This window comes from Triticum aestivum, chromosome 2B (assembly GCF_018294505.1).
Source record: "Triticum aestivum cultivar Chinese Spring chromosome 2B, IWGSC CS RefSeq v2.1, whole genome shotgun sequence".
In the NCBI taxonomy this organism is placed as follows: domain Eukaryota; kingdom Viridiplantae; phylum Streptophyta; class Magnoliopsida; order Poales; family Poaceae; genus Triticum; species Triticum aestivum.
In genome coordinates, this window is record NC_057798.1 from 690,269,523 (window position 1) to 690,289,363 (window position 19,841).

At 46.5% G+C, this 19,841-nt stretch overlaps 1 protein-coding gene and 1 pseudogene across 1 annotated transcript; both read right to left on the minus strand.

Annotated features, from left to right (window-relative positions):
- Positions 1–7,957: 7,957 nt before the first annotated feature.
- On the minus strand, positions 7,958–9,868 carry LOC123046742 (indolin-2-one monooxygenase-like; annotated as a pseudogene).
- A 7,085-nt stretch (positions 9,869–16,953) lies between these two features.
- Positions 16,954–17,703, minus strand: LOC123039402 (ethylene-responsive transcription factor 1B-like). The gene has a single exon (XM_044462590.1). The coding sequence runs from the start codon at positions 17,701–17,703 to the stop codon at positions 16,954–16,956; it is 750 nt and encodes a 249-aa protein (XP_044318525.1).
- Positions 17,704–19,841: the final 2,138 nt, after the last annotated feature.

A 19,841-nucleotide genomic window follows, 5' to 3' on the forward strand; every position in this document is an offset into this window, starting at 1 on the left:
TATCGTTATCAACCTTACATCTTTTGGTATTCACACTATGAATATGTGTAACATCACGTTCGAGATTCATTAAGAATAAACCATTGACCAGCGGGGCATGACCATAAAACATATCTCTCATATAAATAGAACAACCATTATTCTTGGATTTAAATGAGTAGCCATCTCGTATTAAACGAGATCCAGATACAATGTTCATGCTCAAAGCTGGCACTAAATAACAATTATTGAGGTTTAAAACTAATCCCGTAGGTAAATGTAGAGGTAGCGTGCCGACGGCGATCACATCGACCTTGGAACCATTCCCGACGCGCATCGTCACCTCGTCCTTCGCCAGTCTCCGCTTATTCCGCAGCTCCTGTTTTGAGTTACAAATATGAGCAACCGCACCGGTATCGAATACCCAGGAGCTACTACGAGTACTGGTAAGGTACACATCAATTACATGTATATCACATATACCTTTGGTGTTGCCGGCCTTCTTGTCCGCTAAGTACTTGGGGCAGTTCCGCTTCCAGTGTCCGCTTCCCTTGCAATAAAAGCACTCAGTCTCAGGTTTGGGTCCATGCTTTGGCTTCTTCCCGGCAACTGGCTTACCGGGCGCGGCAACTCCCTTGCCGTCCTTCTTGAAGTTCTTCTTACCCTTGCCTTTCTTGAAACTAGTGGTTTTATTGACCATCAACACTTGATGTTCCTTTTTGATCTCCACCTCCGCTGATTTCAGCATTGAATATACCTCAGGAATGGTTTTCACCATCCCCTGCATATTGAAGTTCATCACAAAGCTCTTGTAGCTAGGTGGGAGCGACTGGAGGATTCTGTCGACCACCGCGTCATCCGGGAGATTAACTCCCAGTTGAGATAAGCGGTTGTGCAACCCAGACATTTTGAGTATGTGCTCGCTGACAGAACCATTCTCCTCCATCTTACAACTGTAGAACTTGTCGGAGACTTCATATCTCTCGACCCGGGCGTGATCATGGAAAACCATTTTCAGCTCTTGGAACATCTCACATGCTCCGTGCTACTCAAAACGCTTTTGGAGCCCCGGTTCTAAGCTGTAAAGCATGCCGCACTGAACCAGGGAGTAATCATCACTACGCGACTGCCAGGCGTTCATAATGTCTTGAGTTGCTGGGAAAACGAGTGCTTCACCTAGTGGTGCATCTAGGACATATGCTTTCTTGGCAGCTATGAGGATGATCCTCAAGTTCCGGACCTAGTCCGTATAGTTGCTGCCATCGTCTTTCAGCTTGGCTTTCTCTAGGAATGCATTGAAGTTGAGGGCAACATTAGCATGGGCCATTTGATCTACAAGACATATATTGCAAAGATTTTAGACTAAGTTCATGATAATTAAGTTCATCTAATCAAATTATATAATGAACTCCCACTCAGACAGACATCCCTCTAGTCAACTAAGTGATCCATGATCCGAGTCAACTAGGCCGTGTCCGATCATCACGTGAGACGGACTAGTCATCATCGGTGAACATCTTCATGTTGATCGTATCTTCTATACGACTCATGTTCGACCTTTCGGTCTCTTGTGTTTCGAGGCCATGTCTGTACATGCTAGGCTCGTCAAGTCAACCTAAGTGTTTTGCATGTGTAAATCTGGCTTACACCCATTGTATGTGAACATTAGGATCTATCACACCCGATCAACACGTGGTGCTTCGAGACAACGAACTTTCGCAACGGCGCACAGTTAGGGGGAACACTTTCTTGAAATTATTATGAGGGATCATCTTATTTGCTACCGTCGTTCTAAGCAAATAAGATGCAAAAACATGATAAACACCACATGCAATCAAATAGTGACATGATATGGCCAATATCATTTTGCTCCTTTTGATCTCCATCTTCGGGGCGCCATGATCATCATTGTCACCGGCATGACACCGTGATATCCATCATTATGATCTCCATCATCGTGTCTTCATGAAGTTGTCACGCCAATGATTACTTCTACTACTATGGCTAACGGTTTAGCAATAAAGTAAAGTAATTACATGGCGTTATTCAATGACATGCAGGTCATACAATAATTAAGACAACTCCTATGGCTCCTGCCGGTTGTCATACTCATCGACATGCAAGTTGTGATTCCTATTACAAGAACATGATCAATCTCATACATCACATATATATCATTCATCACATCCTTTTGGCCATATCACATCACGAGGCATATGCTGCAAAAACAAGTTAGACGTCCTCTAATTATTGTTGCATGTTTTTACGTGGCTGCAATAGGGTTCTAGCAAGAACGTTTCTTACCTACGTCAAAACCACAACGTGATATGCCAATTTCTATTTACCCTTCATAAGGACCCTTTTCATCGAATCCGATCCAACTAAAGTGGGAGAGACAGACACCCGCTAGCCACCTTATGCAACTAGTGCATGTCAGTTGGTGGAACCTGTCTCACGTAAGCGTACGTGTAAGGTCGGTCCGGGCCGCTTCATCCCACGATGCCGCCGAAACAAGATAAGACTAGTAGTGGCAAGTAAATTGACAAAATCTACGCCCACAACAATCTTGTGTTCTACTCGTGCATAGAAACTACGCATAGACCTAGCTCATGATGCCACTGTTGGGGAACATTACAGAAAATAAAAAATTTCTACGCATCACCAAGATCAATCTATGGAGTCATCTAGCAACGAGAGAGAGGAGTGCATCTACATACCCTTGTAGATCGCGAGCGGAAGCGTTCAAGAGAACGGGGTTGATGGAGTCGTACTCGTCGTGATCCAAATCACCGATGATCCTAGCGCCGAACGGATGGCACCTCTGCGTTCAACACACGTACGGTTGGGAGAGACGTCTCCTCCTTCTTGATCCAGCAAGGGGGAAGGAGAGGTTGATGGAGATCCAACAGCACGACGGCGTGGTGGTGGAAGTAGCGGGGATCTCGGCAAGGCTTCGCCAAGCTCAGCGAGAGGGAGAGGTGTTACGGGGAGAGAGGGAGGCGCCAGGGGCTTGGTTGCGCAGCCCTCCCTCCCCCTCTTTATATAGGGGCCCTAGGGGGGGCGCCGGCCCCTAGAAATCCAATCTCAAGGGGAGGGGGCGGCGGCCAAAGGGGGGAACTTGCCCCCCAAGTCAGGTGGGGCGCCCCCACCCCCAGGGTTTCCAACCCTAGGCACAGGGGGAGGCCCAAGGGGGGCGCACCAGCCCACCAGGAGCTGGTTCCCTTCCCACTTCAGCCCATGGGGCCCTCCGGGATAGATGGCCCCACCCGGTGGACCCCCGGGACCCTTCTGGTGTCCCGGTACAATACCGGTGACCCCCGAAACTTTCCCGGTGGCCGAAACTGGACTTCTTATATACAAATATTTACCTACGGACCATTCCGGAACTCCTCGTGACGTCTGGGATCTCATCCGGGAGTCCAAACAACTTTCGGTTTACTACATACTAATATCTCTACAACCCTAGCGTCACCGAACCTTAAGTGTGTAGACCCTACGGGTTCAGGAATCACGCAGACATGACCGAGACAGCTCTCCGGCCATTAACCAACAGCAGGATATGGATACCCATGTTGGCTCCCACATGTTACACGATGATCTCATCGAATGAACCACGATGTTGAGGATTCAAGTAATCCCGTATACAATTCCCTTTGTCGATCGGTATGTTACTTGCCCGAGATTCGATCGTCGGTATCCCAATACCTCGTTCAATCTCGTTACCGGCAAGTCACTTTACTCGTACCGTAATGCATGGTCCCATGACCAACCACTTGGTCACATTGAGCTCTTTATGATGATGCATTACCGAGTGGGCCCAAAGATACCTCTCCGTCATACGGAGTGACAAATCCCAGTCTCGATTCGTGTCAACCCAACAGACACTTTCAGAGATACCTGTAGTATATCTTTATAGCCACCCAGTGACGTTGTGACGTTTGGTACACCCAAAGCACTCTTACAGTATCCAGGAGTTACACGATTTCATGGTCTAAGGAAATGATACTTGACATTAGAAAAGCTCTAGCAAACTAACTACACGATCTTGTGCTATGCTCAGGATTGGGTCTTGTCCATCACATCATTCTCCCAATGATGTGATCCCGTTATCAATGACATCCAATGTCCATGGTCAGGAAACCATAACCATCCATTGATAAATGAGCTAGTCAACTAGAGGCTCACTAGGGACATGTTGCGGTCTATGTATTCACACATGTATTACGATTTCCGGATAACACAATTATAGCATGAACAATAGACAATTATCATGAACAAGGAAATATAATAATAACCATTTTATTATTGCCTCTAGGGCATATTTCCAACAAAGCATTGTTCATTACACTTTGTGTACTAACCCATGGTCTATGTGAGAGTTCTATATGGGGTTAGGTACGTGACCATGGGCTTGCGTCAAGAGGAAGATATCATACAACCCATGGAAAGGATGACATCAAGTGGTGGTCGTCATCAAGATTGTCGTGTGCAAGTTCAAGTGGAGCATCACGACGAGATCAAGTGCTTGAATCTTGCCATCCATTGTGGTGTCAATGGACTTGTGAAGATGTGCCGAAGAGTGGCTCACCCATAGTGGACTATGGGGGAGCAATCATCTAGTCTTCATCGAGCCAACGCAATCAAGAAAGGTGGTCCAACTTGAGGGAGTCAAGATCGTCATCATCTAGCTCAAGTGGACCATGTGCAAGGCAAAGGTTTGCCCTTGATAGGTTTTCTGTTTTACCGGTCTCGTGGTGGTAGTTGGGAGGCCGGGTTATAGGATCGTTTGCCGTACTATCAAGGGGGGCTCTCAAGTTGGTAGCTTGATCGTATCGTTAGTAGAGAGCTCAAACCATTGTATCCTTGCATCATGTTTCTTGGTTCTTGTTTGGTTCTCTTTGTGAGTCTTAGAGCTTATGGTAATCTTGATGACAAGCTTGAGTTCAACGAAAACTGAGTTCGCATGCGTCTTCTATGATGTTTTCGGTGTTGGAGGTTTTACCAGTCTTATCCGAGGAAGGGTTCTCACCTTTTTCTTATGGGCCTTTTCTATTTTGCTTCTTATTGATATTTCTTTCAAGATTGTGTTAGCTCTTGTCGCTAGCTTTTCAACAAACTTGGTTTCATCAAATTCGGAGTCCGCTTGCAAAAGTTGTGGCAGTTTTGGTGTTTTGAAAAGGCTGCAGCGTTACTACCGCGAATTGGAGTGGATGTAATTTTTTACTACCGCTCCAGAGCGGTACTACCGCGGCTCCTACAGCGGTAGTACCGCTCCGGACCAAAAAACTCATCCCAAGTCCTGCGGAGGTAGGTACAGAAGTATTTTTTTTGTACCGCTCGCAAGCAGTAGTACCGCTACCATTTGCGTAGTACCGTGAGGTCGAGCGGTAGTACCGCTCCGACGGTTCTACTGGCCTTTTGCCTCCTCGCTGTTGTTTTGCCTACCGCTCTATGCGGGCTGTGAGCATAACGGTTGGATTTTCCCCCACCTATAAAAGGGGGTCTTCTTCCCCATTGAATCTTATCTCTTAAGCTCATGTTCTTCCCCCATTGTTGACCTTCTTCGAGCTTGCTAACTCTCAATCCCTCCAATGATTCTTGCTAGTTCTTGAGGGAAAAGAGAGAGGAGATCTAGATCCATGTTTCCACCAATCACTTTCTCCTCTAAGTGAGGGGAACCCCTTGGATCTAGATCTTGGAGTTCTTCGTGTTCTTCTTTCATTCTTCCTCTCATTTTCCTCCCTAGCATTAGTTGCTTTGGTGGGATTTGGGAGAGAAGGACTTGGGCACTCCGTCTGCCCTGGCCATTGCATTTGGTGCATCGGTTTGAGTTCTCCACGTGATACATGGAAGTTACAAGTTGAGAAGCTTATTACTCTTGGGTGCTTGGTACCCTTGAGCTTGTTACTCTTGGGTGTTTGGACACTCTAGAGCTTGTTCCTCTTGGGTGCCTTGGCGCCCTAGATGGTTGGTGTTGTTCGGAGCTCAATCATTATGGTGTAAAGCTCCGGGCAAGCGTCGGGGTCTCCAATTAGGTTGTGGAGATTGCCCCGAGCAATTTGACGGGTACCGGTGACCGCCCCCAAGGGTTGCCATTTGTACGGGTTCGGTGACCGCCCTCAAGGGTCCCTTAGTGGAATCATGACATCTTGCATTGTGCGAGGGCGTGAGGAGATTACCGTGGCCCTAGTGGCTTCTTGGGGAGCATTGTGCCTTCACACCGCTCCAAACGGAGATTAGCATCCGCGAGGGTGTGAACTTCGGGATACATCGTCGTCTCCGCGTGCCTCGGTTATCTCTTACCCGAGCCCTTTACTTATGCACTTTACTTTGTGATAGCCATATTGTTCTTTGTCATATATCTTGCTATCACATAGTTACTTATCTTGCTTAGCATAAGTTGTTGGTGCACATAGGTGAGCCTAGTTGTTGTAGGTTTTGTGCTTGACAAATTAACCGTTAGGTTTATTCCGCATTTGTTCAAGCCTCTACCGTAATTATTTTAAAACGCCTATTCACCCCCCCTCTAGGCGACATCCACGATCTTTCACGTGTGTTTTTAGGCGCCAGGGTGGGGGGGGGGGGTGGGGGGGGGGATTTTGACCGAGGAGTAAAAGTTTTACTTTGTTATAGGATCTAGTACTTTGGCTAGGTCTAGTTTAGAGTAAACTCAAAATCTTAATTTTTCAGGGATCGGCTAGAGATGCTCTAAGTTACTAAATATAGCTAAAATGTCTTTTCTTTATGTATAAGCCCAATTTTAGGCTTGAAATTTCATGCACATGAATACCCTATACATGTTGTAAAAAAACGAACGCCCCGCGTCGCCCCCACCTGGGTGACTCGGGCGGACACCGAACCCTAGTCCCCGGGGCCTCAAAGGTCCCGTTCTTCCCTCCGACGCCGCTAGAGGAAGCCACTGAGCAAAGCCCGGCGGTGACGGAGGTTCTCTTCCATTCCTTGCCAGTTTGGGTGATGTGGGGCACTTCCCCGGATCTGGGTCGCTAGCGGCGCAGGTTCTTGCCTCCGGCGATGGCGCGTGGTGGCGAGGTGGTGGTGGGTTGTGGTGACGAACCAAGGCCTGTGCCCGGGGGTGCTCAGCTAACTCCCGACGATGGCTTGGGCGGCGACGTTAGTCACCCGGCGGCAGATCTCGTCGCTCCGGTCCTCGTGGAGAACTCTGGGATCTGTGCGGTGGCCCCGATGGGCATGGCGGCGCTGCCCTCGGCCAGCGGTGCTCGCGGTGGATTTCCTCCCCATTGCAGACTTTCTTCCGCTTCATTTGGTGGCTTGCGGTCTTGTCCTCGGCCTCGGTGCGTTGGTGGGGGCTGGTAGAGGTGGATTCAGACAAAACAAAACTCTAGATGGCTCTCTCATCCCGGCGGTGGCGACCCTTCTTGCAGGTGTCGTCGATGTCCCTCCTCTGTACTCCGACAAAATGCCCGGGTGAAGACCCAAAATCTCCTCAGATTGGGCGGCGACACTATGTTTGTCGTGCCCTTCTTGAAGGTGCCGCCTAGGGTGTTCGTGTGCTCGATTAGAGGAACTGCGGGCGGAGGGGATGGGACCAGTGGCGGGAGGTGGTGTTAGCGAAGGAAGACCGGCATGGCATCTAGCACATCGACAACGGCGGGTATCGGCGGTGGACGTGTGTTGATGGACGAGCGCAGGATGGTGGCGCTGTCTGGCGTCGTGGTGGCGTCCACGTCAGGGTCTGGCAAGGTCGATGTGTCAGCGCCTACTCTGAAGATGGATCGATGGAAGATGGTGGCGGCGGCTTCTGCAGCGTGCACGTGCAGTGACCACTAAGAGTGTGCCGAGCAGGTGCGTGCCCCAGACCGGCAATGCGGCTTGGTTGGGGCCTCCGCCTTTAGATGTTGGGCTTTGTTGTGAGGTCAAGGTACGCGGCGCACATAATCTGCACCCCTTCATTAAGTTGATAGAAATATCGACAAATGTTGTGAGATAGTGGCTTCTGACTTTTTATGTATTATCTTGTAAGGTCTTGGAGCATATGCGGATTGATTGCACACACCTAATTAAATGTTTTTTCGAAACAACAAGCACCCCCTCACTCCTCGCGGCAAGATCTTGGAGTTGGAACAAGGAGGAGCTTCTCCTTACGGCGGATCGACAAGCTGAACACCTCACTCATGTCGACCTCCTTCGTCCCCGCCGGCAGCTCCCAGTCGAAATGGTACATAAGGTTCGCTAGCATCATCTCAACGGCAGTGTTCGCGAAGTTTATGCCGGGGCAGATCCTCCGCCCGGACCCGAACGGCAGAAACTCAAAGTCCTTTCCCTTGCTGTCGACCGCCGCCGCGCTGCCTCCCTGGAGAAACCTCTCCGGCGCGAACTCGTCCGGCGCCTCCCAGGACGCGGGGTCCCTCGCGAGGGCCCACGCGTTGACCATGAGCCGCGTCCCGGCAGGGATCGCGTAGCCGTCGACCTCGCAGTCGGCGATCGAGAGGTGGGGGAGGACCGGAGGAGCAGCGGCACCGGCGGGTGCAGCCTCAGCGTCTCCTTCACGGTGGCCTTCAGGTAGGCCATGTCGCCGAGCTCCTCCTCTGTGACCACGTCTTGTTGTAAATCTCCTTCGTCCTTGCCTACGGCCACCGCTGGCGCACGCCTCCTCCTCACCTCCGCTTGCAGTTTGGCCATGACGTGCGGGTTGTTCATCAGCTCTGCCATCGCGAATTCCAGCACCAGATATGTCGTCTCTGTCCCCGCTTCAAACATGTCCTGTTAATTACAGTACCAATAAATTACCGCTGAATGGATTAATTTGTCAGCTTTGCGGAAGTATTGGAGTAGTAATCACTGTACTATTTACCAGCAAGATCGCCTTGACGTTGTCTGTGGTGAGGCCGTACTCTTCCTGCTGGGCGAGCAACACGTGTATGAAGTCTGCGCTGGCATCGTCCTGCTCGCGCTGGCGCCCGTGCTCGTCGATGAGCTTGTGGAGCAGTTTGTCCCACCTCTTGCGAACCCTCCTAGCCCTGGGGCACACCACCATGCCGGTGAACACGTCCGCCACTGCCAAGCTCGGGAAGTAATCCTCAACGTTGAACCCTCCCAGGAGCGACATGTTGACGTCGATCAGCTGGCGGAGCAGCTTGTTCCTGCCATCGTCGCGGTGGTTTCTCCCGAGCACCGCCCGGCACACCACGTCGTTCGCGTACGAGCCCAGGAGCTCGCTCATGTCCACCGGCGCCGCGGTCTCCGCGGTCGCCGCCGCGGCGCGAATCTTGGCCACGGCTATGCGCGCCTCCTCCTCGCGGTCGTGGCGGAACGAGTGCACCTTCTTGGCGCTGAGCATGTGCGTGGTGACCACCTTCCTGGCCTGTCTCCAGGGCTCGCCGTAGGGCGCGAAGGCGACGTCGGTCCGCTTGTAGAAGATGATGTCGGCGACGGCGGAGCGCGACCTGGACGCCAGCGCGTGGTCGTGCGTGCGGAGGATGGACGCGGCCGCGCGCGGCGAGGACACGACCACCGTGTTCACCGCGCCGAGGCGGAGGAGCATGAGGTCCCGGCCGTGTTTATGGGAGAGGTCGCGGAAGGAGACGTGAGGGAGGGAGCCGACGAGGTGGAGGTGCCCGATCACCGGGAGCGCGCGCGGAGGGGAAGGTGGGAGCGGCAGGTTCAGCCGCTGCTTGCTCCTCCGGCTCCATGTTTTCGCACCGACGAGCAGTAGAACGAGTGGGACGAGGAGCAGAAGAAGCAATGCTTGTGCAGATGTGGCTGCGCCATGGATCGCTGCTTCACCAGCCATGGATCCAATCCAAGGCAGATGGCGTGCTGATAATCTGATATAATCCTGATGATGCTATGCGCTTATGCCCCTGATAATCCTGAGATGGCACACCGCTCTTGCCGTGCGGTGGACAGCTTTGCGTGCCAGCCTCTGATTTCGCAGAAAATATCTGGTCGGATGTGTGATCAGCAAAATCGATTGATCGAGGTTCTCAAAAAATGAGGATAATGCAACTAGCAGAATTCTTCCGTTCCAAAATGTTGGACTGTTGAAATATAAGTTTTTTTTTGAGACAATGTTGAAATATAAGTGCATTGCCCATATTTCTTCGTTCCGGTCTTAGGTCTTTGAAGTGTTCATGGGCAGCCCAGCCCAAGAGACCAACATCTTGGCTGGTCTCGGACTCGACCTATCCCGCCCGAAGCCCAGCCCGAAAGGCCGAACAAAGCTCAAAATGTGGTTTAAAAAATCATTTCAGTTTAAAAATAAGAATAATACTATAGTTAAATATCCCAAATATAATTATTTGAAAAAAATGCGATGTTCAAATGTTTCGGGTCGTCCAGGGCTAAGCTTGGAATTTTCACTCTATGATTTTGCCTGGCCTGATCAGGTTAGTATAGGTGCATTGCCCATATTTATCATTTGGATCAAATGTGGAAAATGCAACTCCACCCACATACAAACTTCTCGGCCACATTAAACCTTTGCATTCCATCGTAAGGTTGGTGATTTTATTTTATATTTAACACCCTCAACTATAGCCGTTTTCATCACAAGACCCCTCTTATTTTGCCGAGCTCACATTAAGAGCATCTATAGCCAGGCGCCTCATACGCACGCGCGGGCCGTCCGGTCACTGACCGGTCACGATTTTTTGATCCAGACGGGCTCCTTAAACGAACCTCAAATGTCCGGGCTGGCCGGCACGCCCGCCACGTCGGACCTGGCAGCCCGACCCCACCCCAAATTGCATCAAATCCATCAAACCTTCCTCCTCCTCCCGCCACCCTCCAACCTTTCCCGCACCTAGACCCTCGCCGTCCTCCGCCCCTGCTCCCAATCCTCACCACCGCTCCCGATCCACCGCTGGAGATGTCGTCCAGCCCGACCCAGTCCGCCGCGACGGAGACGCAGTCCGCCTCGTCCGTTGGCAGAGTCACTTCGTTGGCTGCGACTTGCAAGGCGGAGAACGTCGAGGGAGAACAAGGAGGAGGAGAGGTACAAGCTCATGTTGGATGCGCAAAAGGAAAGATAGGATGAGTGGGACCAGAAGAGGACGGAGAAGAAGCTCGAAATTGAGAGGGAGGAGATCGAGTTGGAGAAGCAACAAGTGGCGATCAAATGAGAACTCGAGAAGGCGAATACATTTGGCGACATAGAGCTTGAGAAAGAGAGGTTGCAACTCGTACGGGACGCGGAAGATGTGAGGATCATGTTGGCAGGTGAAACCCTCTTGGATGAGCATGCGAAGAAGTGGCTTGCGGACAAGAAGGAGATCAATGACCGTAGGGAGTACGAGGCGGCGAGGACGGCTGCAGCACGGATGCAGGAGGAGTAGGTAGTCCGGATGCAGGCGGAGGAGGCAGTCGGATGTAGGCAGAGCAGGCATCCCGGATGCAGGCACAGCAGGATGTATTCCGCCTGGAGCACGACGCATTCCGCTCGGAGCAGGCGCCCGACCAGTGATCCGAGGTCATCTGTCACACTTGGGCATTGATTTCATTTTGGCATGTCCGATTTGTTGAACCATGATTTGCTTTGCTTTGTTTCGAACTTTGGAATTCGGATAATTTGTACGTATGACCGATGTGCATGGATTGCATGGATTAGAGGATCGAAATTTGTGATATGTGAATGTGCGGCGCAATATTTGAGGGGTGTTCGGTCAGTGCCCATGGACGCGCCGGGGCGCGTTTGAGGGGCCAGATTTGTCAAGTCCGGTTGTAGATGCTCTAAGCTTCTTTCATATGTCATTCTATTCCAAATCCTTGGTCCTTTGGTTCACCACAAGTAATCTTCGCCAAAATAAAGTATTTTTTACAATAGTTTTCTTATTTATTTGCGTAGAGATAAAAAACATGGGCACATGGGAAAAAGGTTATTTTACATTTCGCTTGAAAATAATCATGGACACTTCGAACAATCTTGACAAATATTCATTGCATTTTCCTATTTATTTCTTGGAATAAAGATCAAGACCGCAAAAAAAGATGAAGTAATTTTTGCCATTCATTGTTTCCATGCTTCACCATGGATGTAATGAAAGCGGACACATAGAAAAAACTCGAAAAATACCCACCATATTCTTTTCAATTTATTATATATTAGAAGACCATGAACAGTGCATGAAGAATTCTCACCATCGATTTTTTCCATGCTTCAACATCAGAATCATGATAGCAGACAGATCAAACAACCTCAATGAAAATTCATTGCATTTTTATTATTCCATGGTAAAAGATCGTGAACACATAAAAACGGAAGTAATTACCACCATTCATTTTTTTTCCATGCTTCAACATCAAGATCATGAAAGTGGAAAAAAATCAAACACTCTTGAGTAGCATTCGTTACATTCTTTCTATTGATATCACCATAAAAATATCATGAACACGTGAAAATGAAGTAATTCCATCCATTTTCACATGCTTTATCACCAAATTTCTTCTGAACATGGAGAACTCAAACAATCTTTATGACGTTTCATTCCTCGAACTAACAAATCCCATACGAAACTTCTCTAGTTCCTGTCAGTGTAAAAACGGAAAGAAAAATGAGGACACACCATGAATAGAAAATTCAAGTTGGTTCCTAAAGCATGTTTTAACCTCTTGGAGCATCAAAGATTTCATTCCAAACACTATGCAAAATCATGAGCCATCATGGAACCGTAACCAACTGATGTTTAGATTAAAAAAAAATATGAGTTGTAGTTAAGTCCGACGGGAACTAGAGAAAAATATGAGTCATACCTAATTTTATTTTATTTTTTTGCTGAGAGCTACTCAGATGTCCGAACACGCTAAAAACTGACATCAACATCACCCATCTAAACATCATCCATGTCAAAATTAATCAAATTTTTAATTTTTTTATAGGCAGGAGCAGATGAGCTTGGGAGCCATTTAGCCGCTCTCTCTTCCTCTTTGCCCTATTGTTTCACTGAATAAAGATCAATTCACCTCCTTTCTTGAAGGGGCGATGTGACCATGAACAACTTTTTGTTGGACCGTCTGATCAGGGCGAATATAATTCAAGTGTATAACCAGCCAGTAAGAAGTTTTTCTTTTGGTTCATTTCTCTCGTATTAAGTGTTCCGTTTTCCTTCTGGGCAGCAAGATTTCCAAAACCAACTGAAGATCGACATGACAATCTGATTACACATGAAAAAAACAGTATATTGCTGGTAGTTGTCGCTAGGTGGTCTACGAATCTGGATGTAATTTCTATTATTTCTGGTATTCGTTGTACTGCCATGATTGAAGATGAATAGATCGGAAATTTTCTCGCAAAAAAAGGAAAGACCCCTCCAAGGGTCTTGGTGATAAAACTAATCATTTTTTGTATTTTTCAGAAACCCCCCTGTGTGTGAAATAAATCCACAGTCCAGACTTAAGTAAAAAAACAAATCGTTTTTCATATTTTTTATTAAACACCCTGCCGTTTCTATTAATAGCCCGTTGTTCAACTATAAGTGACAAATGCTTTAAAAAAACCATATCTTTTAAACCCTAACTTCAATTTTGAATTGTTATATATAAAATTTGATTAGAAAAAAGTGTAGTATCTTAATATGGTGTTATTTTACCTATTTAACATTTTTTAAATTCTATTTATTGTGTAATGTTAATCAATAGAAATGTGTATAATCTGAACATGATGTTATTTTACTTATTTAATATTTTTAAAATTCTATTTATGGTGTGATCTTAATCAATACCTATGTGTACAATCTGAATATGATGTTATTTTCCTTATTTAACATTTTTTAAATTCTATTTATGGTGTAATTTTAATCAATGGCGCACAATTCGTCTTTTTCCGTACCGAGGTCTATCTGTGTTGCAAATGAACACCTCATCAAAATGAGATTGAAGACAAAAGAAACCATCAATAACCACACATGCATGCCTCGGCAAAACATCACATGAAAAAAAGAAAGTTGATCTTCATCTTATGCAGAGAGAGAGAGAGAAAGAGAGAGAGAGAGAGGGAGAGAGAGAGAGAGAGAGAGAGAGAGAGCATGGGATGCCATGTTCAAGTAAGGAACATGGATGTATTGGGGTCTTGAGTCATGATTATTGGGTTAGGGGCCTGTGTATTGTTTTCTCCCGTTGCAACGCACAAGCTCTTTTACTAGTATAATACAAGTGTATAACCAACAGGTAAGAAGTTTTTATTTTGGTTCATTTCTCTCTTATCGAGTGTTCCGTTTTTATTTCTTGGAAAATAATATCAAGACCATAGAGATGAAGTAATTTTCGCCATTCATTATTTCCATGCTTCACCATCGATGTAATGAAAGCGGACACATAGCAAAAACACGAAAAATATCCACCATATTCTTTTCAATTTATTATATAGTAGAAGACCATGAACGGTGAATGAAGAATGATCACTATAGATTTTTTTCCATTCTTCAACATCAAAATCATGAAAGCAGACAAATGAAACAACCTTGACGAAAATTCATTGCATTTTTATTATTCCATGGTAAAAAGATCGTGAACACGTAAAAACTGGAGTTATTACCACCATTCAGTTTTTTCCATGCTTCAACATCAAGACCATGAAAGTGGACAAAATCAAACACTCTTGACTAGCATTCCTTACATTCCTTCTATTGGTATCACCATAGGAATATCATGCACACGTGAAAAATGAAGCAATTCCATCCATTTCCCCCCTGCTTTATCATCAAAATTCTTCTGAACATGAAGAACTCGAACATTCTTTACGGATGTTCCATTCCTTGAACCAACAAATTCTATCCGAAACATTCTAGTTCCCGTTAGTGTAAAAATAGAAAGAAAAATGAGGAGACCGGCATGAATAGAAAAATAAAGTTGGTTCCTAAATCATTTTTGACCTCTTGGAGCATCAAAACTTCTTTCCAAATACTAGACCAAATCATGAGCCATTGTGGGACCATAACCAACTGATGTTTAGATAAAAGAAACAGTTGTAGTTATGTCCGACAGAAACTAGAGGAAAAAATATGAGTCTTATCTAATTTATTTATTTTTGCTGAGAGCTATTCACATGTCCAAACACACTAAAAATTGGCATGCACATCACCCACCTAAACATTGTCCATGTCAACATTAATCATTTTTTATTTTTTAGTATTTTTATTTTATTTTACTGTTAACACGCATGAGTAGATGAGCTCGGGAGCCATTTAGCCACTCTCTATTCCTCTTTGTCCTATTTGTTTTGGTGAAAAAAAGATCAATTTTCCTCCTTTCTTGAAGGGACAATGTGCCCATGACTTTTTGTTGGACTGTCCAATTATGGAAAAGATATACCTTTATATCTAGTAATAAAGGGGCTATTGCTTCTGGCGGCGAAATTGCCCCCAAGGTTGCAAAATACACAGTGGAATCCCCCGTCTGGGCCGGCCCATGCAGTAGGGACCTCCTATACCGCGGTCTGCACATTGGGTGAAGTTGCAGCGCGCCCGTTTGGGCCGGCTCATGTCCGGGCAGCCTGTTTTTTTCTTTTTCTTTCTGTTTTTATTTTTTCTACTTTAAATAATTCGGGACTTCAAAAATAAAAACAAATGAGATTTTTTCAATAAAATGTTTATGGATTCAAAAAAAATTCATCATTTTGTAAAAAAAAACATTTGCTTAGTCAAAAAATATACGAAATTTGTAAAGAAATGTTTGGAAAATAAAAAGATGTTCATGATTTTTTAAAAAAATTGTGAATTAAAAATGTTAATTAAATTGAACAAAATCTCGCCAATTCAAAAAATGTTCTTGAATGAAAAAATATCCTAAAAATTCAAAAACTCTTCATGACTTACAAAATAGTTTATTCATTCACAAAATGTTCGCTAATTCAAAAGAATTTATGGCTTTTCAATAAATGTCCCTTAAATAAAAAAAATGTTCATGAATTTCAAAAAAAGTTTGTTCATTCCAGAAATGTTCGCCGATTCAAGAATATTGTTTAAAAACAATGTTTGTTAAATAAAAAATGTTTGTGAATTTCTAAAATTGTTTCACCATTTAAAAAAATGACCGCTGATTCAAGAAAATTGTTTAAAAAATGTTCACAACTTTGGAAAAAAATGTATGCAAATAGTATAAAATGTTCATGAATTCAAAAAAATGTTTTGTATTTCAGAAATGTTTGGAAATTTGTAAAAGTGTTCACGAATTTGAAAAATTATCATGATTTCTATGTTCAAGAGTTTATTTTTTTTAATGATTTCAAAAATTGTTCCTGATTTCACGAAATCAAGAGTGATAGTGTATCTCGTGACGCAGCAAAATATGGTCTTGGCCATTGGAGATTATGAATTTTTTTCCCGTTGCAACGCACGGACCCTTTTGCTAGTATAATTCAAGTGTGTAACCAGCAAATAAGAAGTTTTTCTTTTGGTTCATTTCTCTCGTATTGAGTGTTCCGTTTTTCTTCTCGCATCAAGATTTCCAAAACCAACTGTAGACATGACAATCTGATTTGACATGAAAAAGTAGTATGTTGTTGGGACAGAGAATAGGAAAGACCCCTCCAAGGGTCTTGGTGAACAGATAGATTCAAACTTTGCATATGCAAGTACTGGAGAGTTTGAATCTGTACCGTAGGGTTTTGGGATAAATCTGCTTGGCATGTGGAATCGCAGATGCTGTTTTTTTTTCGGGATTCTCTAGCCTTATGTCACTTCAGATTATCTTTAGTTCAAAGGCATGGTTCGTACCGGTTTCTGAACTCGGGAGTGGCTCCATTTAATATGATAACATGATATGTGATGCAATGGATTAGGGGAAAAGTTCCACTGCACCACCAAGACAGCAATGCATACACAAATGCAGCTAGCTAGGCAAGGAGAAAAGAAGGAAAACTGTTTCCTGTCGTACACGAATTTACTTAGGTACTGTATACACATTGCATTTTCTTCAGACACTGAGAAGTCGCATGCGATGCGATCAATTTGACACGAGCCCACGGGAGCTATGCTAATCCAAGCACACAAGCTCGCAATGTCAGAACGACGACGTCGCCGTTGTATGGAAATGATCCATGGGCGGCTCGGACACCCAGAGGAGCTCCTCCAGGTACTCGGCGCCCAGGTCCTCCAGCACCACCACGCCCGCCGTTGCCGGCCGTGCGTCCTCCTTCACGGCGGCGACCCGGGGCTGTTTCACAGGCTTCTTATCGGGCGACCGCCTGCGCATGCGGTGGCGGCGCTTGAGCTCGAGCACGGGCGAGCCCACGACGGCGCCGAGCGCGAGCGCGCGGAGCGACTCCCGGACGCGCTCGACGGGGAAGTTGAGCACTGCGGCGTCACCGCGCGCGGAGAAGGCGGCCTGGTCGTAGGCCATGGCGGCCGCCTCCGGGCTGCCGAAGGTGCCGAGCCACACGCGGGCGCCGTTCCGCGTCGAGTCCCGGATCTCGGCCGCGAACTTGCCCCACGGGCGCGTGCGCACCCCGATGAAATCCTTGGCCATAATGGGCATGGCTGCCGTGGCTTGGTGACCGCGGCCCTTCGGCGAGCTGCTGCCCACGGGCACATGTGGTGCAGCAGCCCCCACGCCCGTCATGTCGGAGGAGGACGAGCTTGAAGAGAGAGAGGGGTCAGAGCAGGAGGCACGATCCGTGGACTCCAAGAGGGTGCTGAGGAAGGCCATGTCGTCCATGTCGCTCATGTCGAAGTCAGACGACGGTGCGGCGGCGTAGCGGTGGTGCTGGTAGTAGGATCCCGGCGGGGAGGTGACGGCGAAATGCTGCTCCATTGGGTTGACCGGCCGAGGCTGATCGATGGGGAGAAACAGCGGCTGCTTCCTGCTTGGTTCGGGGTTTTGCGGGGCTTGACAAGCAACAGGAAACGCTTGGGGGTTTTATACAGCTCTCCAGTAACCCACCTACATAAACCTCATGATTTGATCGGACCAATTTAAAAAGGGAACGGGCTACGGAGCTCAGCGATGATCTAACCATGACATCAAAGCGTGCCAACCAGCGGGTACGAGGCAACCAGCGGGTGCGGTGCAACTGAGAGAGACTCGCCGGACACAGGAAGCGGCAGAATGCTCCCTCGGGCTTACGTAGGGCGGCGGGATACGAAGAAACACCAGGGCGTCGGCATCGAGATTCAGAGGTGTTCGGAGGAGCTTCACCATGCCCTTCCGCTATGGTGTGAAGTTCCAGGGTGGGATTCCTCCTCCCTCGGATGGGTGCCTTCTTTGTTTTGCGTCATTTTAACTTTACAGTTTGTCTAATTCACATCTAGATGTTTTTTAACGATGTCACATCTAAGCTCCCACAAATATATAATGCAGCAACAAAAAACAAAAAAAATTAGGACAAAAAAATAGACTACAAACAGAGTGGACATCAGTCTATGTCACATATGGATGTGTCCTAGACAGACCCTTAACTTTAACCATAAATTTCATTCACAATATATCAAGTATAGGTCACAAAAGTTTACATCACTGAAAACTATAGTACGTCTTAACATGAATTGAACGGTATAATTTTCGTGGCATAAAATATTTGTTTTTATTTATGAGAACTTTTTTGATCTATTCATCATCAATCATGGCAAAGAACACAAATAATAATAATAAAATACATCCACATCCGTAGACACCTACCGACGACTATAAGCACTAGCGTCAGTAGCATACCTAGCGGGGGTGCCATGGCACACCTATAATTTTGAGAAATATATTTTACCATGTAATGATTGGTTGATTTTCAAGGCCCATCCAAGCTAGTTGAAATAGACCTTAGTTTTTTTACAGTGTGCAGAACCTTTGTTTCATTTTCGGGTCTGCCACTGACTGGTGTGAGCTGTCATCACCCCTCCCTTACAGAAGAGGGGGTCGTCGATGGTGACATGTCCATCGAGGCGAGGGCCCATGTGTGGCTTGGTGAATGTCTAGGTCTGGGCATTGTCACACAAATAGGGCGCGAGCGTGTTGATCTTTTGAGTATTATGCATTTAAAGCTCATACACCTTAAATTGTACTCATATATAATTTATATCACAGAGCGAGTGTTTTTGTATAACAAGATGTAGCTCCTGTCACTTTGGCTTTTTAGGGTTCCGCTACAGTGTGATGACGCGGTCCCTCCTATTCTCTCTGATGCTTCTTCACCCACCCCTCGCCCGCACCTTTGCTGCCTTTCTCCGCTGCACCCCTCATTCCCTAACTTCTCCTTTCTTTTCATTGACAACTCGATTGTCCCCATTCCTCCTTACTACACGATCGCCTTGCTACTCCACAAATCCACCTCCATCGAGCGTCGTCTTCCGCCACAGCCTCCTTTGACAGTGCCAAGTAGGGATGTCGCTGCTTCCGGTCAATCCAACATTTAATCCCCTAGGGAGCATACTATCTTTCTGGCTATTGGTGTGTCACCACCTCATCATCATTCCCAAGTTCCAGTGACAACATCACTCGTTGTAGTTGCCCTAGGCCGATAAGTGCTCTCAGCCCCTCCTCACCCACCTTTTCTCTTTCTTCATATTCATTTTTGATACTCTTCTTGCTCAAGCATGTCCCTACGACCTTGGTTGGGTAGATTCTTCAACTTCAAGAGGTTGTCTTTTTCTCGGGAAAAACTTCCGATCCATTCATCAAATATTATGGAAGTACAAAGACAAAAAATTACATCCATGTTCATAGACCACCAACGACGATTACAAGCACCAGAACTAGCCGAAGGCCCGCAACCATCATCGCCGTCTCTTACGAAGCCTGGCAAACCTCGTTGTAGTACATAGTTGGTAAGTCATCATGCTAAAGACCCGAAGGACCAACACACCAGAACATCAACCATCGCCGATGAAGAGAACTGTAGATCGGAAGGATCAAATTCGTAAGTACACAAACACATATGAACAAAGACCAGATCCACCGAA